This window comes from Heterodontus francisci, chromosome 1, assembly GCF_036365525.1.
Source record: "Heterodontus francisci isolate sHetFra1 chromosome 1, sHetFra1.hap1, whole genome shotgun sequence".
In the NCBI taxonomy this organism is placed as follows: domain Eukaryota; kingdom Metazoa; phylum Chordata; class Chondrichthyes; order Heterodontiformes; family Heterodontidae; genus Heterodontus; species Heterodontus francisci.
In genome coordinates this window covers 192554373-192581330 of record NC_090371.1, presented here as the reverse complement: position 1 = coordinate 192581330, position 26958 = coordinate 192554373, and the positions used below count along the sequence as shown (strand labels likewise).

The 26958-nt window shown below is 44.7% G+C and overlaps 1 protein-coding gene across 1 annotated transcript in view; it reads left to right on the top strand.

Annotated features, from left to right (window-relative positions):
* The window catches only part of enpep (glutamyl aminopeptidase), a 129513-nt gene that overhangs the window by 77858 nt on the left and 24697 nt on the right, over positions 1–26958 (top strand). Inside the window, exons 8-10 of the mRNA XM_068039852.1 lie at positions 6696–6761; positions 7130–7195; positions 7306–7457. Of these exons, the coding sequence (XP_067895953.1) occupies positions 6696–6761; positions 7130–7195; positions 7306–7457 (284 nt within the window). The remainder of the gene's footprint in view (positions 1–6695; positions 6762–7129; positions 7196–7305; positions 7458–26958) is intronic.

The following is a 26958-nucleotide window of genomic DNA, read 5'->3' as shown; positions in this document are numbered from 1 at the left end:
ATGCCTTCATTAAAATCATGAACAGGAATTAGTGTGTTTCTCAATAAATTTTTACAGCACAATTTCAACCTCATGGTGGACCTTAGAATCTGCCACTGTAAGCAGGGGCCACTATACTTGATAAATGTGTACCAATGAACAGTTAAAACTTGCGTCACTCTATTATTGAGTTGCATTGCACACTTCTGTTAATACCAAGATACTTAGGTACTGGTAGTGAAATAAAAGATATGATGTAATGTTGTAAGCAATACCTATCTTGCAAACTATAAAATTTGAATGCAAACAGTGGCCAGTATGAAGCATAATGATAATCTGCTGCAGTCTTTGTACTAGAGCAATACCTACCTTTAAATTACAACCTATTTATTTGCTGGAATATTATATGCATACTACATTAAATGAGTTGTTCAAATATTTCATTTTATGTGCCTTTATGACTGTTGTCTAACCTCACAGAAGTATAACTGTAAAAGGCAATAGCACCATAAATTAGTATGAGGCTGATTATATGACTATATCATATGTTTGGATACCTTGTGAAAAATGCACATAATTTAACAATAATGATCCCTATAAACCACTGCTTTGACATGAAAGCAACAATTATCTGTCTTCATGCTGTCAGCGTGGGAGCTTGCCCATCAGCAGTGCGTATTAGAAATGCGGTCACGTGCTGCATACTATTTTCCAGCCATTAACTTATTTGGCTTTGTGCAATATTGTAAACAGGGGATAGCGTGTTGGCAGCCCATTTTAAATCTCTCCCGATTATTATTTCCATTGGCTTCTCTCCCTTTTCACTATCTCTCTTTTTATATTCTTCCATTTCAGTATTTATGCAATTCCATTTTAAATAGATTTTTTTTGCCTCAATAACCACTTATGGTAACACATTCATGTTCTAATAAATTTCTGTGTGAGAATACTTCTAACTTCCCTCTTCATTGTTCCAGTGATAATTCTGAGTCTATGCTGTGATGTTGCTGATTTATCAAAAGTGGAAAGAATATTTCTCTTACAATAATTTGTAATTTGTGCAAGGTTTCCATAATAGTATTGGGGTTGGGATTCCAGGGATAGGTTTTCTTTTATAGAGTGCAGTGAAAATCAAAGTTGTCTTCTGCCTGAAACTGGTACTGTGTTACTATGTTAATAGATAAAACAGCATGTAGAAAAAGTGAAAATCCAGTTGTCCACACTGGAATCCCACTGGATTCTCACTCTACTAGAGCAAGTGCAGTAGAGTGGAACTCCTGGCTACCCAGATACGTACATACAAACATACAAATTAGGAGCAGGAGGAGGCCACTTGGCACCTGAGCCTGCTGCACCATTCAATAAGTTCATAGCTGAACTGATTACTCCACATTTCCACCTACCCCTGATAACCTTTCACCTCCTTGCTTATCAAGAATCTATCTACCTTAAAAATATTCAAAGACTCTGTTTCCACTGCCGTTTGAGGAAGAGAATTCCAAAGACTCACAACACTCAGAGAAAATATTTCTCCTCATCTCTGTCTTAAATGGGCGACCCCTTCTTTCTAACAAAGTGAATCCTGACAACGCAGTGGCCCGCCAACGTCATCAGAGCACTGCAAGCTGCACACATGTGCAAACGGGCTCCTGCTCCCTGTGTATGCGCAGCCTGCAGTCTTGCTGTTTGGCGTATGCACGGGAGAACACCATCGTGCAGTGCCACCATCATCATGTAACACGCCTGTTTGGTCTCCACGCATGCGCTTGGTGTTCACGCATCCGCGGTAAAGCATCCATTTGTTTCCCGCACCCCACCCCACCCCACCCCAAAACCCTGCTCTCCGGCCACTTGCTCCCACTTCCCGTCCCTCCCGCTCTCCTCCAGCTGCTAGCTGCAGGCCTGCTTCCCTCCTCTCGGCCACTTGCTCCTACATTGACCCGTCACTCCTCCCTTCTTCAGGCGGAGTGCGATGAACGATCGAATGTGGGAGCAAGTGGCCGAGAGGAGATAAGTGGTGCAACCTGGAACCAGGAGCTAGGGGAAGGCGGGGAAAGAGAGGCCGGAGAGCAGGGGTGCGTGAAGCTGGGAGCGAGAGGCCAGAGAGCAGCGGGGTGGGGAGCAGGGTGATAAATCTGTGATAAATTGAGCAGCTACATTTTCAGTGATAAATTGAGCAGTGCCAATTTTATTCTGGGCAGTTGCCTGAACGTCACAGACAGTGACCTTCCAGCGGAATAGACTGCGTTTGTGCATGTGTTCCTACTGCGCCACCTAGTGGTTATGTTGTCAGCAAACGCTGCCTATTTTTAAACCGTGATCCCTAATTCTAGATTCTCCCACAAGGGGAAACATCCTTTCCACATCTGCCCTGTCAAGACCCATCAGGATCTTGTATATTTAAGTCAAGTCGCCTCTTACTCTTCTAAATTTCAGCGGATACAAGCCGAGCCTGTCCAACCTTTCCTTATAAGACAACCCGCCCATTGCAGGTATTAGTCTAGTCAACCTTCTCTGAACTGCCTCCAACGCCTTTACATCCTTCCTTAGGCTAAACTGTATTTGTTTTAATGCAAGAAGGCTTACAGGTAAGGCAGATGAACTCAGAGCGTGGATCGGTACATGGGATTGTGATATTATAGCTATTACGGAAATGTGATTGAGGGATGGGCAGGACTGGCAGCTCAATGTTCCGGGGTACCAATGCTTCCGGCGTGACAGAGATGGAGGTAAGAGAGGAGGGGGAGTTGCACTATTGATTAGAGAGGACATCACAGCAGTACTTAGTGAGGATATCTCGGGGGAAACGTCCAGCGAGGCCATATGGGTAGAACTTAGAAATAAGAAAGGGGTGTTCACTTTGATGGGATTATACTATAGGCCCCCCAATAGTCAGAGGGAATTGGAGGAGAAAATATGTAGGGAAATCACAGATCGGTGTAGGAATTATAGGGTTGTAATAGTAGGTGATTTTAACTTCCCTAACATTGACTGGGACTGCCTTAGTGCTAAGAGATCAGATGGGGAAGAATTTGTTAAGTGTGTCCAGGGTAGTTTTCTGAAACAGTATGTGGATGGCCCTACGAGAGAAGAGACTACACTCGACCACCTCTTAGGAAATGAGGCTAGGCAGGTGGCTGATGTGTCAGTGGGGGAGCACTTTGGGACCAGTGACCATAACTCTATTAGCTTCAAGATAGTTATGGAAAAGGATAGGACTGGTCCTCAGGTTGAAGTCCTAAATTGGGGGAAGGCTATTTTCAATGGCATCAGACAGGAATTCTCAAAAGTTGAACGGGAGAGGCTGTTTACAGGTAAAGGGACGTCTGGCAAGTGGGAGGCTTTTAAAAGTTAGATAGGAAGAGTTTGGGGCCGGGAAGGAACAGGGAGGGAACAGCCATATCCTGGAGCATATCAACATTACAAAGGAGGGGGTGTTGGAGGTTTTGAAGCACATTAAGGTGGATAAGTCCCCAGGGCCTGACCTGGTGTATCCTAGGATGCTCTGGGAAGCAAGGGAGGAGATTGCTGGGGCCTTGGCAGAGATTTTTTTTATCATCGTTAGCCACGGGTGAGGTACTGGAAGACTGGAGGATAGCTAATGTTGTGCCTTTATTTAAGAAGGGCAGCAGGGATAAGCCAGGGAACTACAGGCTGGTGAGCCTTACATCAGTGGTGGGAAAGTTATTGGAAGGGATTCTGAGAGACAGCATTTATATGCATCTGGAAAGACATGGTCTGATTCGGGATAGTCAGCATGGCTTTGTGCGTGGGAAATCATGTCTCACGAATTTGATTGAGTTTTTCGAGGAGGTGACCAAGAGGGCTGGGCGATGGACGTTGTCTACATGGGCTTTAGCAAGGCATTTGACAAGGTCCCGCATGGTAGGCTGGTCCGGAAGGTTCAAATACATGGGATCCAGGGTGAGCTAGTCAATTGGATACAAAATTAGCTTGGTGATGGGAGGCGGAGGGTGGTAGTGGAGGGTTGTTCTTCAGATTGGAGGCCGGTGACCAGTGGCGTGCCACAGGGATTGGTGCTGGGCCCTCTGTTGTTTGTCATATATATTATTGACTTGGATGTGAATGTAGGGGGCATGATTAGTAAGTTTGCAGATGACAGCAAAATTGGTGGTATAGTGGACAGTGAAGAAGGTTGTCTGAGGTTACAACAGGATATTCATCAACTGGGAAAGTGGGCAAGGGATTGGCAAATGGAATTTAACGCGGACAAGTGTGAAGTGATGCATTTTGGGAAGTTAAACCAGGGCAGGATTTATACAGTGAATGGCAGGGCCCTGGGGAGTGTTCTTGAGCAGAGAGACCTTGGGGTGCAAGTACATAGTTCTCTGAAAGTGGCAACACAGGTAGACAGGGTGGTGAAGAAGGCGTATGGCATCCTTGCCCTCATCGGCCATGGCATTGAGTACAAGAGTTGGGACGTCATGTTACAGTTCTACATAATGTTGGTTAGGCCGCATTTGGAGTACTGTGAGCAGTTCTGGTGGCCGCCCTACAGGAAAGATGTGATTAAGCTAGAGAGGGTGCAGAAAAGATTCACAAGGATGTTGCCTGGTTAGGAGGGCTTGGTTTATAAAGAGAGATTGGATAGGCTGGGTCTGTTTTCCCTGGAGCGAGGGAGGCTGAGAGGGGACATGATAGAGGCATAGATAGGGTAGCTAGCCAGAGTCTGTTTCCCATGGTAGGGGTGGTTAAAACTAGAGGGCATAGATTTAAGGTGAGACGGAGAAGGTTTAAAGGGGATCAAAGGGGTAAATTTTTCACACAAAGAATAGTGGAATGAGCTGTCAGAGGAGGTGGTGGAGGCAGGAACTGTAGCAACATTTAAGAGGCATCTGAACAGGTCCTTGAATGAGCAAGGCATAGAGGGATATGGAATTATCCAAGGCAGGTGGGATTAGTATAGATAGGCATAATGATTGGCATGGACGCGGTGGGCCGAAGGGCCTGTTTCTATGCTGTACGACTCTGACTCTAAATAAGGAGACCAGTACTGTACACAGTACTCCAGATGTGGTCTCACCAATGCCCTGTATAGCTGAAGCATAACCTCCCTACTTTTATATTCAATTCCCCTCGCAATAAATGATAACAGTCTATTCACTTTCCTAATTACTTGCTGTACCTTCATATTAGCCTTTGTGATTCGTGCGCAAGGACACCCAGATCCTTCTGCATCTCTCACCATTTAGATAGTGTGCTACTTTTTTATTCTTCCTGCCAAAATGGACAGTTTCATATTTTCCCACATTATACTCCATTTGCCAGATCTTTGCCCACTCAGTTAACATATTTATATCCCTTTGTAGCCTCCTTATGTCTTCTTCACAACTTACTTTCCTATTTATCTTTGTGACAACAGCAAATTTAGCCCATTTTCTTGAGTTCCTCCCTCCCTTCCATTTCCTGACTTACAGCTAATTCTGGGATGTTACTTGTATCCTCTGTAGTGAAGACCGATGCAAAATACCTGTACACATGCACCAATACAGACATTGTCCCCATTTCTAGGGACAGGATCATCTACATATTCGGAGCTGGGAACTGCTGCCAAGGTGCATCAGCAGAGACCTGGAAAATCGGAGGGATTCTATGCCCCTCCAAGACTGGAAGAAAAGATCAGGAAGGGTGCAACACGCTAGTGAGTTGTTTTTCTCCAGCACTCACTGCAACCATTGGGACTCTATTGAAGGCAATCTCACATGAGCTGCCTTGAGTCTTAATAAAAGTATTCTCAAGGCAGCCCAGGAAGCGCCCCAGACATGTCCTCTTGGCATATGGGGTGGGGGCTATTGGACAATGCACAGAAGGTCCGCCATATGACTCCCCACTGTATTTAAACCGGTGCCATAAATGGGGTGTAATCCTGGTGGAACTAAGTTTCACTTCAGATTTTAACCCTATTGCCTATGTGATGATGGCTGAGTTTAATTTACTTGCTAAACCATAAAATTGTAACAATGTATATTATCGCATTGGCCATAACTATTGCACTTTAAGTTGAATCTTTTCTATATTTTGTTTCTTCTATTAACATAGTCAGACAGTACCAGTTTCAGGCAGAAGAAGACCTTCAGTCCATCAGCCACCTATCCGGAGTATTTGCTTCGTTCTTTTTTAGTAATCCTCAGTCCCATTTGTTAACAAGAGCCTATCTAATTCTTTCTGGAAATCTTGTGAAGTTTCTTGTTCTGCCGCCCATGCCAATAATCTGTTCCACAGACTTACCATCCTTTCAGTAAAAAAAGGTTCCTCCTGCATTTTCTATTTTCTTTTTGTTGCCTTTGCTGTAAGGACTGCAATGTTATGTGTTGCAGTCAGAGATCACACTGTGAGGTAAAGGCCAGCTCGGGTCTGCAAATGAAACCCGAGCACGACCCGGCCCGAGTCCTTTCATTTTCTCCCGCTCCCGATCCGACCATCAGTTAAATTAGCTTCCATTTTTCACTTTGTTGCTTATCTGTACAAGCTTAAAAAAACTGTAACTAAACCTTTCAAGTCCAAAAAATACATTAACATAGGAGCCATGTACCGGAGGTGGTGATAGTGTGTCCGACCTGGCCTGACCCGACCCAAGCCCGAATGCCGGATGCGGAAGAGCGACCTGACCCGACCTGAACCCAACACATGTTGTCAGGTTCGGCTCGGGGGCCATGCTCTGTGTTTTTGTTCATGCCGTGTTCTTATGATTGCAGGGTGCATCGATTCTACGTATGTTGCGTGACTGGATGACTCCAGAAAAATTTCAGCTGGGTTGCCAGGTACAACATTTTTAGTTTTTTGTTTTCATAAGGAGGTGTGGCAGTAGACAGTGCACCATGACTTCATTAATCATCCTGAGATGGTTGTCTGTGCTGATATTCCTCTAATGGTGAGTTCCCATTATCAGTCATACTGTCATGAGGAACATCAACTGGATGCCAGCAGATTCCCAATAGATATGAAGGAGAGTCATCTAAGTGATATTGATAGAGATCTAATCATTTGCCTACATCTTGCCTGTGAATGATGCAAGGTAATAATAGTTAAAGAAGGAGAAAGAAGGAAAATAATATGTGCCTTACCAAAAAGAAAACCTTTCTTCACAATAACTGAGGAAAGTATTTTAAATGCTGCATTCCACTTTCAGAAATACCTCACAGATCGTCAGTTTGAAAATGCAAAGACTGATGATTTCTGGCAAGCCCTCACTCAGGTAAGTCTCGTTTAGGTGATCTAGTTTGCTTCTATTTCTGAGAATTTGCTGCTTGGACTCATCCCAATTTCCACTGTTCTTATGCAGCATTGATTTAATTTCTTCTGTAGGTCAGTGATATGCCTGTAAAGGAAGTGATGGATACGTGGACACGGCAGATGGGCTTTCCTGTACTGAACGTTGAATCCAGCAAAATTCTCACACAGAAACGCTTCCTGTTAGACTCAAAAGCGGATCCAACACAACCTCCTTCGCCTCTGAAGTAAGACATCCTGGCCAGCAAATAACTGATTTGTTTTGATTGTTTTGAATCTACTTCTTTACTTTATTAGCCTCTTAGAATTGGTTTCAAATATACATTATAAGACTAACTTAATCCAATGATTAAACATGCTTAAGATCAACTAGGTCAATTTTCATGTCTTTATCATTGATGATTCTGGAGCAGAAAGGCATGGTCAAGAAACTGGATGGTGATCAATCCACCTGATTCTTGGCCCATGAAGAACATAAGAACTAGAAGTAGGAATGGACCATAGAGTCTGTCGAGCCTGCTCCACCATTTGATACAATCATGGCTGATCTTCTGCCTCAACACCACTTTCCTGCCTGCTCCCCATGTTGCTTGATTCCCTGAGAGACCAAAAATCTGTCTATCTCAGACTTGAATATACTCCATGATGGAGCATCAACAACCCTCTGGGGTAGAGAATTCCAAAGATTCACAACATTGAGTGAAGAAATTTTCCTCATCGCAGTCCTAAATGATCGACCCCTTATCCTGAGACTGTGCCTCCATGTTCCAGATTCACCAGCCAGGGTAAAAAAGCTTTCATTGTAAACCCTGTCAAGCCCCTTCAGAATCTTATATGTTTCAATGAGATCACCTGTTATTCTTCTAAACTCCAGAGAGTATAGGCCCAATTTACTCAGCCTCTCATCATAGGTCAACCTTCTCCTCTCAGGAACCAGTCTAGTGAACCTTCACTGCACTACCTCCAATTCAAGTATATCTTTCCTTAAAAATGGAGACCAAAACTGCATACAGTACTCCAGATGTGGTCTCACCAAAGCACTGTACAGTTGTAGCACATTATCCTTATTCTTTAACTCCATCCCCTTGCAATGAAGTCCAACATGTCATTTGCCTTCCTAATTGCATGCTGTACTGCATGGTAACATTCTGTGTTCCTTGTACGAGTATTCCCAGATCCCTCTGAACATCAACATTTAGAAGTTCCACGCCGTTTAAAAAATATTCTGCTTTTCTATTTTTCCGACCAAAGTGCATAACCTCACTTCCCCTCACTATACACCATCTGCCACCTTGTTGCACATTCACTTGTTTCTATCTCTTTAAGCCTCTTTGAGCTGGATTTTCATTACAGAGGCGAGAAACAGGAATGAGGGGCTGAATTTTATGGGCCCCCGAGACGGGTACAGAAGTGGGGGCGGTGGGGGCGCATAGAATTGCGACAGGAGGCGGGGGTCGGATCCTGTCGCAAAGCAATTTTGTTGGGGGCGGGATAGGTCGACACCGGCCTTACTGCCCAGAGGCCAATTGTGGCTATTAATGGCCACTTAAGGGCCTCTTCAGGCCACCGCTGGGAGTTAACTAGTGGCAGGGAAGTTTCTGCTACACTGGGAGGTCACCCAGTAAAATGCCTTCCAGACTGGCCCCAGCGACCCAACTTTACTTACCTTGGATCCGGGCTTCAGTGCTGGGCCTGGGTCCAAGGCCTGTGTAGTACTGGCAATGGCCATTGCTCCCGGTGGTGTTGCTGATACTACTTTTTTATTTAATTCGTTAAGGGAATGTGGGCGTCACTGGCTAGGACAGCATTTATTGCCCATCCCTAATTGCCCTTGAGAAGATGGTGGTAAGCCGCCTTCTTGAATCGCTGCAGTCCATATGGGGTAGGTACACCCACAGTGCTGTTAGCAAAGGGAGTTCCAGGATTTTGACCCAGCGTCAGTGAAGGAATGGCGATATAGTTCCAAGTCACGGTGGTATGTGGCTTGGAGGGGAACTTGCAAGTGGTGGTGTTCCCATACATCTGCTGCCCTTGTCCTTCTAGGTGGTGGAGGTCGTGGCTTTGGAAGGTGCTGTCTAAGGAACATTGCTGCAATACATGTTGTAGATGATATACACTGCTGCCATTGTGCATCAGTCGTGGAGGAAGTGAATGTTTATGAATGGGGTGCCAATCAAGCGGGCTGCTTTGTCCTGGATGGTGTCGAGCTTCTGGAGTTGCACCCATCCAGGCAAGTGGAGAATACTCCATTTATTTCATCAAACTCCTGACTTGTGCCTTGTAGATGGTGGATTGGCTTTGGGGAGTCAGGAGGTGAATTACTCGCCACAGGATTCCTAGTGACCTGCTCTTGTAGCCATGGTATTTATATGGCTACTCCAGTTCAGTTTCTGGTCAATGGTAGCCCCCAGGATGTTGATAGTTGGGGATTCAGCGATGGTAATGTCATGGGGAGATGGTTAGATTCTCTCTGGTTTGAGATAGTCATTGCCTGGCACTTATGTGGTGCGAATGTGACTTGCCACTTATCAGCCCAAGCCTGGATATTGTCCAGGTCTTGCTGTATTTCTACACTGACTGCTTCAGTATCTGAGGAGTCGTGATTGGTGCTGAACATTGTGTAATCATCAGCGAACATCCCCACTTCTGACCTTATGATGGCGGGAAGATCATTGATGAAGCAGCTGAAGATGTTTGGGCCTAGGACACTACCCTGAGGAACTCCTGCAGTGATGTCCTGGAGCTGAATGATTGACTTCCAACCAGCGGAGAGTTTTCCCCCTGATTCCCATTGACCTCAGTTTTGCTAGGACTCCTTGATGCCATACTCGGTCAATTGCTGCTTTGATGTCAAGGGTAGTCACTCACACCTCACCTCTTGAGTTCAGTTCTTTTGTCCATATTTGGACCAAGGCTGTAATGAGGTCAGGAGCTGAGTGGCCCAGGCGGAACCCAAACTGAATGTCACTGAGAAGGTTAGCATAGTCAATGACACCTTCCATCACTTTACTGATGATAGAGAGTAGACCGATGGGGAGGTAATTGGCCGGGTTGGAATTATCCTGCTTTTTTTATACAGGACATACCTGGGCAATGTTCCACATTGCTGGGTAGATGCCAATGTTGTAGCTGTACTGGAACAGCTTGGCTAGGGGCCTAGCAAGTTCTGGAGCACAGGTCTTCAGTACTATTGCCGGAATATTGTCAGCGTCCATAGCCTTTGCTACTGAGCTGCCAGCCCTGTGATTGGCTGGCAGCTTTTGGAGGCTGTTAATTGGCCCCATGCAGTAGAAGCGCTCTGGGGGGTGCTCCAGCTGGCCGAGGTTGGATTCTCCTCCCCGCTCCCACCACCCCCCACCACCCCGGGCAATTTCGGCCCAGCGCCGGGAAACCTGCCATGTGCACAAAATCTAGCCTTGGGTCTTAGTTTTGGGTCAGAAACCTGCCTCTGGTCAAAAACTGATTCACTTTCAGATTTTCCAATGGGTAAGCCCTTAATTGTTATGAAGACTGGTTTCCTGTCCACTTACTACCAGTGAGGCTGGAATGGAGGTGAGTCAGATCAAGTGTGGGACTCATGTAGACTCCCATGTGAACCATCACTGAGGGCACTGGTTGCCCTGAGGGAGAAATTTGCCTTCTACGGCACCAGAGGGAATGGAAATGTCACAAAGGATCTGGAGGCCTGGCACTAGAGGCAGGGCAGATCCTCACTTCATTGATGCTGACCTGGATCTGAAGCTGAAAGCCGTAAGGGAGAGGAGAGAGGTCCTCTCCCGAGAGGGTAGCAGGAGGAGGCCACCATGTCATGCAGCAGGGGCATCTCTCTGTTCAGTGTTATCCACCTCTGCCTCCTCTTCCTCCTCCACTCTTACCTTCCCCTATGAGCTGTCTCCATCCAGGACCTCACGGTCCTCAAAGTTCGCACCTCTATGGAGGGCCATGTTATGGAGAGCACAGTGACTGAGATCCATGCAGAAGGGTAGTGGAGGGTGCCACCCAACCGGTCCAGGCACCCTCCTCAATATTGCATCCATCACCTGCCTGATGGCGTGATGAGCTGCTGATTGCAAGATGCCATCTAGGTCCGCAGCTGATCGCTGGAATGACCCAAGTACATAGAAATGTCAGTGATGGTGACCTTGAGGGCTGCAGGTTTGGGACTGCCAAGGAGGCCGCGAGCCTCAGGTCATTATAGGTTAGAGCACACAAGTCCAAGACCATCTGCCTGGAGAGGCGCAGCCTCCTACGGCACTGCTCTCTGTCATTTGCAGGTAGCCAATTCTTGGGCATGTTGGGTAATGCCTTCTTCCCCTTTCAACTCCCTGCTGTGCTTCTCTGGCCTCCTGCTGTCCAGGAGATTGCACCTGCTGCAGCTCATCCTGGCTGCTCTGTCCAAAGTCAGACTAGCCTGTTCCTATATCTACTCCCTCAGCTGGGCTTTATGTGTTCACCAACCCTTCTTCCGTTGCCAACCCCAGGTACCAAAGTGACGCCAGTGGCCTCAGATCCCTCTCCGGATTCCTGCCACTCAGCATTGAGAAAAGCAAGTCTTTCAGCTGCAGCAATGGATACTTTTCGACACTTTTGGAGCAACTGAGCTTCATTTTGTGGCTCTGCATTATCTTAGTCAGCCCTTCCCATAGCCCTCATGGCCATCCACAACATTCGCAATGTGTACACACTGCCCTGTTCCAGACATGGTGTTTTTCACGTTCCCTTCCTTTACAAATTGAAAACTGCTGTTGACAAGCCTGTTAATGAGCTCTACAGTGAGCTCAACAGGCACTTAATTGGAGGCGTGCGCGGCATCCGTTCACTCCCACCTGGTGTCCCTTTAAAAATGGCGTTGCATTCCGGAGGCGGCGGGAGTCGTGTCGACCTCTGAGAACACGATCTTTAAATCGGGCGTGCACCCGCTGCCGCCCCCTGTGGGCTGTATAAACTGGCTCTTTATGTCCTCCTCAAATGTACATTTCCACCTAACTTTGTATCGTCAACAAATCTAAATGCATTATTCTTGGTCTCTTCGTCTAAGTCATTAATATAGATTGTAAATAGCTGAGGTCCCAGCACTGATCCTTGCAGCTCTCCACTAATTATATCTGTCAACTTGAAAATGCCCCGTTTATCCTTATTGTCTGCTTCCTGTCCATTAACCAATCCTCCATCCATAATACATCACCCCCAACTCGGTGAGCCCTTATCCTATGTATCAAACTTTTGTGTGACACCTTTTCGATTGCCTTTTGGAAATGCACATAAACTACAGCTACTGGTTCCCCTTTATCGATGCTAGTATTTACATCCTCAAAAAGTTCTATGTGTCAAACAGGATTTCCCTTTCGTAAAACCATGTTTGCTTTGATCATATTGTGATTTTCTGATTTTCTAAGTGTATTGTGAAGTTTTGCTTAATAATGGATTCCAGCATTTTCCTGATAACTGATGTCAAGCTAACTGCCTGTAGTTCTTTGTATTCGCTCTCTCTCCTTTCTTTAATAGAGGTGTTGAATTTGCTAACTTCCAAACTGCTGGACCAGTCTACAATCGATGGAATTTTGGAAAGTCATAAACAGTGCCTCCACTATCTCTGCAGCTTCCTCTTTTAGAGCCCGAGGATGTAGGCCATCATATCCTCAGGATTTGTTGGCTTTTAGTTCCTTCAATACATTTTCTCTGCTGTTATTAATTACCTTATGTTCCTTACTCTTATTAGCCCCTTGGTTACCCTCTATTTCTGGCATGTAATTCTTCCACTTTGAAGGCAGACACAAAATATTTGTTCAATGTCTCTGCCATTTCCTTACTCCCTATTATAACTTATAAGATCATAAGAAATAGGAGCAGGAGTAGGCTATTTAGCCCCTCGAGCTTGCTCAGCCATTCAATAAGATCATGGCTGATCTGATTCTGGCCTGAACTCCACTTTCCTGCCGGCCCCCCATAACTCTTGCCTCCTTTGTAGATCAAAAATGTGTTGAACTCAACCTTGAATATAGTCAATGACCCAGCCTCCACTGCTGTCTGGGGAAAAGAATTCCAAAGATTAACGACCCTCTGAGAGAAGAAATTCCGTCTCATCTCCATCTTAAATGGGAGATCCCTTATTTTTAAACTGTGCTGTCTAGTACTTGACTCCCCCACGAGGGAGATATTCCCTTAGTATCTACACTGTCAAGCCCCCTCAGAATCTTGTATGTTTCAGTCAGATCACCTCTCATTCTTCTAAACTCCAATGAGTATAGGCTCAACCTGCTCAAATGTTCCTCATAAGACAATCCCTTCATCCCAGGAATCAGCCTAGTGAACCTTATCTGAACTGCTTCAAATGCAAGTACACCCCTTCTTCAGTAATGAGACGAAAACTGTATGCAGTATTCCAGGTGCAGTCTCACCAATGCCCTGTACAATTGTAGCAAGATTTTGCAACTTTTATATTCCATCCCCCTTAGAATAAATGCTCACATTCCATTTGCCTTCCTAATTACTTGCGGTACCTGCATGCTAACTTTTTGTGATTTATGTGTAAGGACACCCAGCTCCCTCTGTACCACAGCATTCTGCAGTCTCTGTCCATTTAAATATTCTGCTTTTCTATTCTTCCTGCCAAAGTTGACAACCTCACATTTTCCCACATTATACTCCATCTGCCGAATTTCTGCCCACTCATTTAAGTTATTTATATCCCTTTGCAGACTCTTTTGTGTCCTCCTCACAACTTGCTTTCCTGCCTAGCTTTGTATTGTCAGAAAATTTGGCTACAATACAGTCGTTCCTTCATCCAAGTCATGAATATAGATTGTAAATAGTTGAGGCCCCAGCAATGATCACTGTGGCGCTCCACGAGTTAAAGTTTGCCAATCTGAAAATGCCCCATTTATCCCAACTCTCTGTTACCTGTTTGTTAGCCAATCCTCTATCCCTGCAAATATATTATCCCCAACACCTTGGGCTCTTATCTTGTGTAGTAACGCTTTGTGTAATACCTTATCGAATGCCTTTTGGAAATCCAAATGCAAAACACCCACTAATTCCCCATTATCCACCCTGCTTGTTAAATCTTCAAAGAACTTTAATAAATTTGTGAAACATGATTTCCCTTTCACAAAACCATTTGTCTCTGCCTGATTGTATTCTGATTTTCTAAATGTTCTGCTACTACTTCCTTAATATTCGATTCTAACATTTCCCAATAACATGTTAAGCTAACTGGCCTATAGTTTCCTTCTTTCTTGAATAGAGGTGGTATATTTGCAGTTTTCCAATCTGCTGGGGCTTTCCAAAATATAGGGAATTTTGGAAGATTACAACTATCTCTGCAATGACTTCTTTTCAGACCCTAGGATGTGCCCAAAAGTTCCAGGGAATTTGCACATGAGATAGGAGCAAAAGTAGACCATATGGTCCATTCGTCATTCAGTACTATCAGACTGATCTTGGGTTTCAATTCCACTTTCCTGCCCCTCCCCATATCCCTTGGTTCCCTGCAAGACCAAAATCTAACTATCCCAGCCTTAAATATATTCAATGATGGAGCATCCACAACCCTCTGGGGTAGAGAATTCCAAAGATTCACTACCCTTTGATTAGTAATTTCTCCTCATCTCAGTCCTGAATGATTGGCCCCTTATCCTGAGACTGTGTCCTGTGTTCTAAATTCCCTGAACAGTGGGAACAATCTCTCAGCTTCTACCCTATCAAGCCCTTTCAAAATCTTGTTTGTCTCGTTTAGATCGTCCCTCATTCTTCTAAACACCAGAGAATATAGGCCTAATTTACTCAGCCTCTCATCATAGGATAACCCCCTCATCCCAGGGACCAATTTAGTAAATCTTCGCTGCATTGCCTCCAGTGCAAGTATATCCCTTCTTAAATGTGGAGACCAAAACTGCACACAGTATTCCAGCTACAGTCTCTCCAAAGCCCTGTACAATTTTATTAAAACTTCTTTATTCCTGTACTCCAATCCATTTGCAATAAAGGCCAACATGCTATTTGCCTTCCTAATAGCCTGCTGCACCTGCATGTTAACTTTCTGCGTTCCTTGTACGAGTACACACAAGTCTCTTTGAACATCAACACTTACCAGTTTCACACTTGTCAGCTTTTAGCCCTATTAGCTTTCCTACTACTTTTTCTCTAGTGATAGTGATTGTTTTTAAATTCCCCCTCCCTTTTGACTCTTGATTTTCTACTATCCTTGGGATGTTTTTTGTGTCTTCTACTGTGAAGACAGATACAGAATACTTACTCAAAGTCTCTGCCATTTCTTTATTTCCCATTATTAATTCTCAAGTCTCCTTCAAGCGATGAATGCTTACTGTAGCTACTCTTTTCCTTTTTATATACTTGTAGAAACTTTTGCTGTCTGTTTTTATATTCCTTGCTAGTTTACTCTCGTACTCTAATTTCTCCCTCCTTTTCTTTTTAGCCATCCTTTGCCAGTTTCTGAAATTTTCCCAATCTTGTGGCTTACCACTAATCTTCACAGCATTGCCTTTATTTACATTTAAATAACTAGCTTCAGACCAAATTTCGCACCCTCAAACTGAATGCGAAATTCAATCATGTTATGATTGGAAAGCATAAACGGGATTGTGCAAAGTCAGCATGGTTTACGAAAGGGAAATCATGCTAAACAAATCTACTGGAGTTTTTTGAGGATGTAACCAGTAGAATAGATAAGGGAGAACTAGTGGATATGGTGTATTTGGATTTTCAGAAAGCTTTTGATAAGGTCCCACATAAGAGGTTAGTGTGCAAAATTAAAGCACATGGCATGGATTGAGAATTCATTGAGAGACAGGAAACTGAGAGTAGGAATAAACGGGTCTTTTTCCGGGTGGCAGACAGTGACTGGTGGCGTACCACAGGGAGCAGTGCTTGGGCCCCAGCTATTCACAATATATGTTAATGACTTGGGTGACTAAATGACTAAAATGACTAAATGTAACATTTCCAAGTCTGCAGACGACACAAAGCTGGGGGGAGTGGGGGAGGGGGGGGAAAGTGAGCTGTGAGGAGGATGCAAAGAGGCTCCAATGTGATTTGGACAAGTTGGGTGAGTGGGCAAATGCATGGCAGGTGTGGATAAATGTGAGGTTTGCCAATTTGCTTGTGGCTCAGGTAGTGATCCAGAGATTATTGCCTTTGTGATTCTGTTTTTAATTTAGCCTCTTGATGCTTATACTACCTCAACAGAACCTCTTTCTTAGATATACCTATGTTGTTGATATCCATGTGGACCACCACAACTGGATCCTTCCCCTCCCACTCAAGTTCTTCTCCAGCCCTGAGGAGATGTCCTTAACTCTGGCACTGGGCAGGCAACATAGCCCTTGGGACTCACACTCTTGGCTGCAGAGAGTAGTACCGATCCCTCTAATTATACTGTCTCCTACTACAACTACCTTCCTTTTTACTCCCCTACCCCCACTTGTGTGGCCCACTGCCCCACGGTGCTGTGGTCAGTTTGCTCATCCTCCCTGCAGTCCCTGCTCTCATTTTTTTAATTCGTTAAAGGGATGGGGCATTGCTGGCTAAGCCAGCATTTATTGCCCGTGAGAAAGTGAATGGCTTGCTAGGCCACTTCAGAGGCCATTTAAGAGTCAACCATATTGCTGTGGGTCAGGACTCACATGTAGGTTAGACCAGGTAAGGACCGCGGATTTCCTTCCTTAAAGGGCATTAGTGAACCAGATGGGTTTTTACAACAATCGTCAATGGTTTCATGGTCACCATTAGACTAACTTTTATTTCCAGATTTATTAATTGAATTTAAACTTTGCCATCTGCCATGGTGGGATTTGAACCCATGCCCCCAGAGCATTAGACTGGGTCCCTGGATTACTAGTCCAGTGACATTACCACTACGCCACCACCTCCCCATCGTTCTCCCTGCTTTACAGGAGACAGACACAAGCTGTAAGAACATCAAACCTGCTGGACAAGTGCAAGGGCTGAGGCTCCTCCATTGCTATCTTCTGGATCCCCATACCTGCCTCACTTGCAGTCACACACTCCAGTTCCTAACCACAGACCAAATCTGAAGTACCTAGCTGAAGAGGTGTGACTCCTGTCTCTGCCTCGAAGAGACCAATGTTTACTTTAGCAAAGAGGTCCATCTCTGACACTTCCCTTCCCTTCCCCGACTTCTCTGTCTCCATCTCTGGGGATAGGTTGTCCACTAATATCCATTATAAGCCCACCGACTCCCACAGCTACCTCGACTACACTTCTTCACACCCTACCTCCTGTAAGGACTCCATTCCATTCTCCCAGTTTCTCCGTCTCCGACGCATCTGCTCTGATGATGCTACCTTCCATGACGGTGCTTCTGATATGACCTCCTTTTTCCTCAACCGAGGATTTCCCCCCACTGTGGTTGACAGGGCCCTCAACCGTGTCCGGCCCATTCCCCGCACCTCTACCCTCACCCCTTCCCCTCCCTCCCAGAACCGTGACAGGGTTCCCCTTGTCCTCACTTTTCACCCCATCAGCCTCCATATCCAAAGGATCATCCTCCGCCATTTCCGCCACCTCCAGTGTGATGCCACTACCAGTCGCATCTTCCCCTCCCTTCCCCTGTCAGCATTCCGAAGGGATCGTTCCCTCCGCGACACCCTGGTCCACTCCTCCATTACCCCCACCACCTCCTCCCCGTCCCATGGCACCTTCCCCTGCAATCGCAGGAGGTGTAATACCTGCCCATTTACCTCCTCTCTCCTCACTATCCCAGGCCCCAAACACTTCTTTCAGGTGAAGCAGCAATTTACTTGTACTTCTTTCAATGTAGTATACTGTATTCGCTGCTCACAGTGTGGTCTCCTCTACATTGGGGAGACCAAGCGCAGACTGAGTGACCGCTTTGCGGAACATCTCCGCTCAGTCCGCAAGCAGGACCCTGAGCTTCCGGTTGCTTGCCATTTCAACACTCCCCCCTGCTTTCATGCTCACATCTCTGTCCTGGGATTGCTGCAGTGTTCCAGTGAACATCAACGCAAGCTCGAGGAACAGCATCTCATTTACCGATTAGGCACACTACAGCCTGCCGGACTGAACATTGAATTCAATAATTTCAGAGCATGACAGCCCCCCATTTTACTTTCATTTTTAGTTATTTTTTCTTCCTTGTTTTTACATTCTTTTTTACATTTTTTACAATCGTTTTTTGCATTTATTTCATTTCATCTTAGTTTGTTCAGTTTGCTTACCCACTGTTTTTTTTCAGGTTTGCACTTGCTGCTGTTCAATATTCAGTGTATTAACACCTAATCTGTACTAATGCTTTGTCTTTCAACACACTATTAACATATTGTTTGCCTTTGCTCCGTGACCTTTTGGTCAGCTATGTGGCCTGGTCCAATCTAGACCTCCTTTGTTATCTCTTGCCCCACCCCCACCTCACTTGCTTATAACCTGTGACTTTTCTAATATTTGTCAGTTCCAAAGAAGGGTCACTGACCCGAAACGTTAACTCTGCTCCTCTTTTCACAGATGCTGCCAGACCTGCTGAGTGGTTCCAGCATTTCTTGTTTTTGTTTACTTAAGCTACTTTTGGTATTCAATGCTGCATGCACACATCTGTTTAGGCCTTAATAAGAACTAGGAGCAGGAGTAGGCCATCCAGCCCTTCGAGCCTGCTCCGCCATTCAATAAGATCATGGCTGATGTTTTCGTGGACTCAGATCCACTTACTCGCGCTCCCACCATATCCCTTAATTCCTTTATTGTTCAAAAAGATATCTACCTTAGCTTTAAAGACGTTTACTGAAGAAGCGTCAACTACTTCACTGGGCAAAGAATTCCATAGATTAACAACCCTCTGGGTGAAGAAGTTCCTTCTTAATTCAGTCCTAAATCTGCTCCCTCTAATCTTGAGACTATGCCCTCTTGTTCTAGCTTCACCTGCCAGTGGAAACATCCTCTCTACTTGTATCTTATCTATTCCCTTAATGATTTTATATGTTTCTATCAGATCCCCCCTCATTCTTCTGAACTCCAATGAATATAATCCCAATCTACTCAGTCTCTCCTCATAAGCCAACCCCCTCAACTCCGGAATCAAGCTAGTGAACCTCCTCTGCACCCTCTCCAGTGCCAGTATATCCTTTCTCAAGTAAGGAGACCAAAACTGCACACAGTACTCCAGGTGCGGCCTCACCAGTACCTTATACAGCTGCAACATAACCTCTCTGCTTTTAAACTCAATCCCTTTAGCAATGAAGGACAAAATTCCATTTGCCTTCCTAATTACTTGCTGTACCTGCAGACCAACCTTCTGCGATTCATGCACAAGGACACCCAGGTCCCTCTGCATAGCAGCATGCTGCAACTTTTTACCATTCAAGTAATAATCCTTTTTACCATTACTCCTACCGAAATGAATGACTTCACATTTATTAACATTGTATTCCATCTGCCAGACCTTTTCCCACTCACTCAATGTATCTATGTTCCTCTGCAAAGTTTCACAGTCATCTGCACACTTTGCTCTGCCACTCATCTTAGTGTCATCTGAAAACTTTGACACCCTACACGTGGTCCCCAACTCCAAATCATCGATATAAATTGTAAATAATTGCGGTCCCAACACCGACCCCTGAGGCACACCACTACTGACTGATTGCCAACCAGAATAGCACTCCTTTATCCCCACTCTCTGCTTCCTGTTCGTCAACCAATCCTCTATCCATGCTAATACTTTACCCCTGACGCCATGCATCCTTATCTTATGCAGCAGCCTCTTGTGCGGCACCTTGTCGAAGGCCTTTTGGAAATCTAGGTACACCGCATCCACTGGGTCCCCATTGTCCACCTTGCTCATAATGTCATCATAGAATTCCAAAAGATTTGTCAAGCATGACCTGCCCTTCATGAACCCATGCTGTGTCTGCCCAACGGGACAATTTCTATCGAGATGCCCTGCTATTTCTTCCGTGATAATAGACTCAAGCATCTTCCCCACTACAGAGGTTAAGCTAATTGGTCTGTAATTCCCCATCTTTTGTCTACCTCCCTTTTTAAACAGTGGTGTCGCAGCTGCTGTTTTCCAATCAACTGGGACTACCCCAGAGTCCAGCGAATTTTGGAAAATTACCGTCAGTGCACCTGCTATTTCTCCCGCCATCTCTGTTAGTACCCTGGGATGCATTTCATCAGGGCCAGGAGACTTATCAATCCTTAGCTCCATTAGCTTGCCCAACACTACCTCTTCCGTAATAATGATTGTTCCCAGGTCCTCACCTACGTTCGTCTCTTTGTCAATTACTGGCATGTTATTAATATCCTCCACTGAGAAGACCGATACAAAATACCTGTTCAATGCGTCGGCCATTTCATCATATCCCATAACTAAATTCCCCTTCTCATCCTCTAAAGGACCAACGTTTACTTTGGCCACTCTTTTTCGTTTTATATATTTATAGAAACTTTTGCTATCTGTCTTTATATTCTGTGCTAGTTTTTTCTCATGTTCCATCTTACTATTCTTTATAGCTCTTTTTGTAGCTTTCTGTTGACCTTTAAAGTTTTCCCAATCTTCTAGTTTCATGCTGCTTTTGGCCACTTTGTATGCCTTCTTTTTCAAGAGAGGGAAACAGATGAGAGCTTCGAATTAATTATAAACATATTAAGTTATGTATATATTTAGTGCAGAAGCAAATTACCTTGATTCTCATTGACATGAGTCATTCATTAAATTTGCCTGCTTTAAAGAAGCGATGACACCCCATTTGCACATAGTGATCCATATGCACACAGTGCAGTGGCCAATTGCACCTTCACCAATATAGGCCTCGGTGTTCATTCAGTTCCTATTGGACCCCGTGACTTTCACCAGCTAACACTTGGCGCATTTAAAGTAAGGTGCAACCACATTTAATACTCGGTAAGCAATGCATTTAAGTCCCTAATATTTGTTGCCCTGGTGCTTCCCTTTGGTGACAATGTTGAGGGGATGCTCTAGAACCGAACTTAGTGCCCCTTTTTATGTTTCTGGGATGTTGCTGGCAAGGCTGCATTTATTGCCCATCCTAGTAGCCCTGAGAAAAAGCTGGTGGGCTTTTTTTCTGGAATCACTGCAGTCCTTGAGCAGATATTGTTTCCGTGATGTAGTCAGGCAGGGAATTCCATGAATTTGATCTAGCGATATTTAAGAGGGGATGATTTATGTCCCAGTCAGGATGGTGTGTGAACTGGAAGGGAACTTGGAGATGATAGTGCTCCCATTCTTGGTGATGGAGGTACTATTTCAGTGACTGGTAAGTGACATGGCTAGCTCCTGTAAAGCAGGGAGAATGCTTGGTATTGAGATGGCCATCTGTCTCCTTGTTCTGGTTTATGAGATGGCTCTGCAATTCTTCTCTGCCACTCCTCTTTCTGTGGTGGCTACATACTTTCTAACACATTTCCTGTCATTTGAACGGAGTTTGCAAGGTCTCGATGTGGTCTATCCATGAGAGCCAACACCTCATCAGTACCTGTTTAGCCATGCCCCTGTTGCTGGGTGCACTCTCCAGTATGTCCAGTGTTTGAAATGGCAGCAGATCTCTGGAACAATATGAGCAATGATGTCTGTGCAATTAGTCCCTCTATCCAAACCCCCAACATGTTGAAAATAATTCAACCAGTCTTTTGGATGTAATCAGGCTTAGTTTAGGACTTCAGTCATGAGGGGTGCTCCACAGCAGGAAATCATGTAGTTACATTTCATGCTGGACTGTGGTTCTGTTAAACCATCAGAAATGCTGGCGCAGACTTGGGTAATGGACTTCACAGTCATGGGCACACTTTGCAAGATGTGCCAATCCTTAGATGGCTTCAAAAATGTTGGTACTAGGATAACAACCCTTTAAATACTGGTTTCATGACCTGTAGCCCAGACCTCTACAGCTGAGGAAGGACATGAGTTCACCTGGTTGTAAGGGTGAGGGCTTGCCCCGGTACCCAAAAACGCCTCAAGAGTCAGATGTCTTGTACAAACGAGCGATCTTTATTTACGAGTATGTAAGGAGAAGTCCTAGTCTCATGAATGATTGTAGGGGCTCTGCTGGTACATTGTTCCAGCAGTCATTTTGTACAGTTTTACAGGAGGTTTACTTGGTAAACTGTTTCTTAATTACATCATCTCCCATCTATTGCCTTCCCTGATCTCATCCTGCCTTGGTTATATTATTCACCTTGTCAGCCTCTTGATTACCCTAGTCATAGGATTCTTAGGCTATTCATAGGATTCGGGTGTCTCCCTCCTGAGCTCGTTACCTTCTGATTAAGTATTCATATAATTCGTGTGGCTAACAGGCAAGCTTTCTCAAGTTATACCAAGGATCCCATGGTTTCCTATGCCAGTCTCCCCTACAGACCCTCTGCCCGTTGAATAATTCGGGGATCCTACCGGTTTCGATAAGCTTTAGAGACTTCCCTAGCATCCTCTTACGACCTCACCTGTGACCTAGTGACCAGGCTTAGTCTGGGATTGATACTTTGTATTATTTTACATAAATTGCAGCAATTTTAGTCAAGCCTGCAGTACTCCCAGGGTACACCACTTCAGTCCCCCCTTTTGGCCCTAGGCTACTAGCAAGATGGCCAACTAACGCTAAGTGTTCCTTGCTCCATCACTGTTGGCCAGACTGGTGGTTAGATTTGCATGGTTACATTTTCTAAATTATGTCTAACATCTCAATTTAGGTGCCAGGGTACAAGATTCAACTATAAGTCTGATAGCAATTAGCAACTGCACTGCTACCAGTACATGGGAATCAATTCTAATTCGGGATGAACGTCCACCCTAATACCCCAGTCCCAAACCGTCTCCCACCATGATATGTCCTCCTGTTTGGCTGTCACATCCTCTCCCAGTTGCTTGACCTCCTGTTGGATTCGGTGATACTGCTTCATTGCTGTCTGGGCCACTTCCCTCATCTTCAGGAAATATTCCAGCAGTATAAGGATTCACTTCCCCTCAGGAAGCAGGTATCTCAACAAGTCCTCCGTTAGATCATTGGTTATGCTCATCCCCTCCCTACGAGGAGGCCGGATGTGAGTTATCACCGAACGTCTGATTGTCGTTGGGGCCCAGAGTTGAAGCAGAAACTCGAGTTGATCACTGGACAGTGGATGTTACTGTACTGGTATTAAGGTTCGCTGGTGGTCACACAGTATTTCCCTTCTCCATGATGTGCCATTTGCGTCGGTTCATGGCAGGCGCTGAAAATTTCAAGCGTACAGTTTAGGGTGGCATTAAAACCATGCGCAGCTCTCGTCCCTATGCCTATGGGATGTGGACAGACAACATTATTCCCTACACCCAGCCAGCGAGATGCCGCAAGGAGGGAATCTCTGGGTCGCGTATTTGGGTACGAGGTAGTACTTTGGCCAATTGCTATCTCCCATGATCCCTGTATTCTCTGCCCCTGATTCTTTAGTGTTTTGCTAGCATGTTGGTTAAATTCAAACCTAACATAATATTCCATTTCTGCATTGCTTTGCTCAATATGATTTAGAAGTCAGTAAGCTCAATACGGCTAACAGCCATAATTCATTAATAAATACTGACTGGCTCTACACATTTATTCTAGCAATTCAATTTTTTCAAATTAAGAGTTATAATTGAATCAGTGAATCTGGCTATGCAGTTCAGCCACGAAGCTATCCAATGTGCTCATGTACACTTAATAGAGTCTAAAAACCTCTCTCGTTCAGGATACAAATAATGAACAGATTACCCAAAATGGGACCCTGCAGTCAACATTCACATTGTTTAGACAATTTAATAATAAATAACTTGAATAGAACTGTAACTGCATACAGATAGAATAGGGGTTATAAAGTTAGAACTACAGTGGATGATACTGATGCTAGATTTATGCATGACTGCTTTAAGTATAAAGGGAACCTTCATTGCCACAACTTTAGGCGCTGCTGTTCCCCATTCCCAACTGCCCTGAGCTACTCCTTAGTTTGTTAACCATGACATTTAACGTTCCACGCACCCGATCGCAATTAGCGTCGCTCGTGTACTTATAGAAAAGGCCTTGTTGGGTCCCCCAGTCAACCGACTTGGTTCCTTTCGCGCTCATGGTTGCCAGACATATTAGCAGTACAGCGCTTTTCATGGTCCTGTAAAGAGAGAAAGCAGACACCAGTCATCACCGGTTTTTCCTTATTATTCTTTACGTTTCCATACTCCTTGATCTGTGTCCAGTGTTTCCACTGGCCTTTCCCTTCCACATCCACACATACAAATGTTGCTAGTCATCAGGTCCTCGTAAGGTCCTTGCCAGCGAGATGCTAAGCCTGGTTTTGCAAGAAGGACCCTAAAAATCACTTGATCCCCTACTCCTGGCAACTTTTCCCTGTCCTTTAGAATAACTTCCAAATTCTGATGTTCCCTACTTAACCACATTTGAACTGAGTCTTTAACTTGCTGCAGAAGTTTGAAAGGCTATAACTGGGTTTCTGCCGGACTTTTACAAGGCTCTTGACTTTGGAAAACAAACTGGAGCTTCATCCCCAGTTGCCAGTAGTTTGTGCCAGTATGTCTCAGTTTTCAAATCGCACTGAAAATCACAAATTCAAGCACACAAACATCATGTGCCCAAATAAAATAAAAAAATCCTCACACACCCACAGAAAAGAGTAGCATGTGCATTTAAAGGAAGGAAAACAGAAATATATCGATTATGTTAATGATCCCAATTCTCCCTTCTTCAAATATCTTGCAACAACTATAATTAGAAACTAAAGGAAAAAGATAAACTTTCACAAGCAGACAAACTCCAAGAGGTTATGCAGCAACCTTTCACAGTCATTCTTTGATGGTTATTCTGAACTAGCTGATATGCGTCCCCTTTTCTGAGGCCCATAGCCCTAGCTACCCAAGTCTTCATTTTGTCCCAGGTGCCTCGAGCCATTCTCCCTTCCTCTCGAGGGCTGAGTAAATCTCGATCCTGCTCAGCTTCACTACACCTCTGCTTCAACAGTCTTTCGTCTGCCTCCCTCTTTTCCTTTGATATATCTGCACAATATGCCTTCAGGAACTCTACTTTCCCGGCCCACCGAGTTGTCTCTTCTATATGTCTGGGTCGTTCCTCCTCTCATTTATCCCTTTCTTTTTGTAATTGACTCTTTGTCCTGTCAACTACAGCACACCTATCTTCCTTCCCTTTCCTTAATTTACTCAATTTTAACTCCAACTGTCTACGCTTTTCCTCCTGCTGCTTACACTTAACCTGATACACCAGCCAGACTGTTTTCATTTATCTGTCTTTACACGTGGATCCCTGCATCTACTGTTTGCCTCTCCGACAGGGTCGTTTGAAATTTGTACAACCTGGACCCACCCTATAAATTTCAGTACCAAACAAAGCAAGTAAGAAAGCAATGCTTTCTAATAACTTAAACACTCCACTTTATCGTAGCTTCTTCTTTTAACTTACACCAATTTAATACAACTTCACTCAGATGCTTCACACACATTCACATTTACCATTCAACAATTTCTGAACACACAGAGACACTGACACTGACACACACACACACACACAGAAGTTGTCCTTTCAACAGCATTTTAGACTACTGTGGTACTTCCAATGTAATTTCTACAAATTGTTTTCTGAAATTTGTTTCTATCCCTGGACTTGTTTCTGGACTTGCTGTTTTCCTTTCTGTAGTATTGCATTCTCAGTGTTGGACTTAAGCTTTCCTTTTCTGCCTTATCTTACCCTGTAAGCTCCTTGACATCCAGGGGGCTCTAGATTTGGCCGTCCCACCCTTTCTGTATGTGGGAATATGTTTACTGTCGACACCTTGAACTTCCTCTTTGAATGTCTCCCACTGCTCTAACACTGATTTACCTTTAAATAGCTTTTTCCAGTCCACTTTCGCTAAATCACTCCTCAGCCTAGTAAAATAGGCCTTGCCCCAATTGAGAACTCTAACTCCTGTTCTGTCTTTGTCCTTTTCCATAATTATGTTAAAACTAAATAAATTACAATCACTACCACTAAAATGCTGTCCCACTGCCACTCCCTCCACCTGCCTAGCTTAATTTTCTAAAACTAAGTCCAAAACTGCACCCTCTCTTGTTGGACTTGAGTGACCACAAGGTATAGGTGTTGGTCAGTCGCCATTCTGGCAGCAAAGAGGCCTCCGCCATTTTGAGAATTTGGCCTAATTTAAATTTGCCCATCGAGCTGCAGGGTGCCAAACAGGTGTTCTAATGCAACTCATCGGATTGAAGTCTGTAAATCGGACTGGAGATGATGTCAGCAAGGTAATTAGATGGTTGAGATTGGGAGGTGTGGTCAGATCATGGAGGCTGGGTGGCAGCAACCCAGATTATTTTTGTGGGCCTAGATGGTGCGATCATAGAACATAGAACAAAATACAGCACAGAAGGAGGCCATTCAGCCCATCGTGTTTGCACCAGCCGAATAAGCTATCCACACAACTTATCCCACCTTCCAGCATCTGGTCCATAGCCCTGCTGGTTATAGCACTTCAGGTGCATGTCCAGGTACCTTTTAACAGAATTGAGAGTCCCTGCCTCCACCACCAATCCTGGCAGTGAATTCCAGACACCCACCACCCTCTAGGTGAAAAGGATTTTCCTCATGTCCCCTCTAATCCTTCTACCAATCACCTTAAATCTGTGTGCCCTGGTAACCGACCTCCTCGCCAGGGGAAACAGATCTTTACTGTCTACTCTATCTAAGCCTCTCA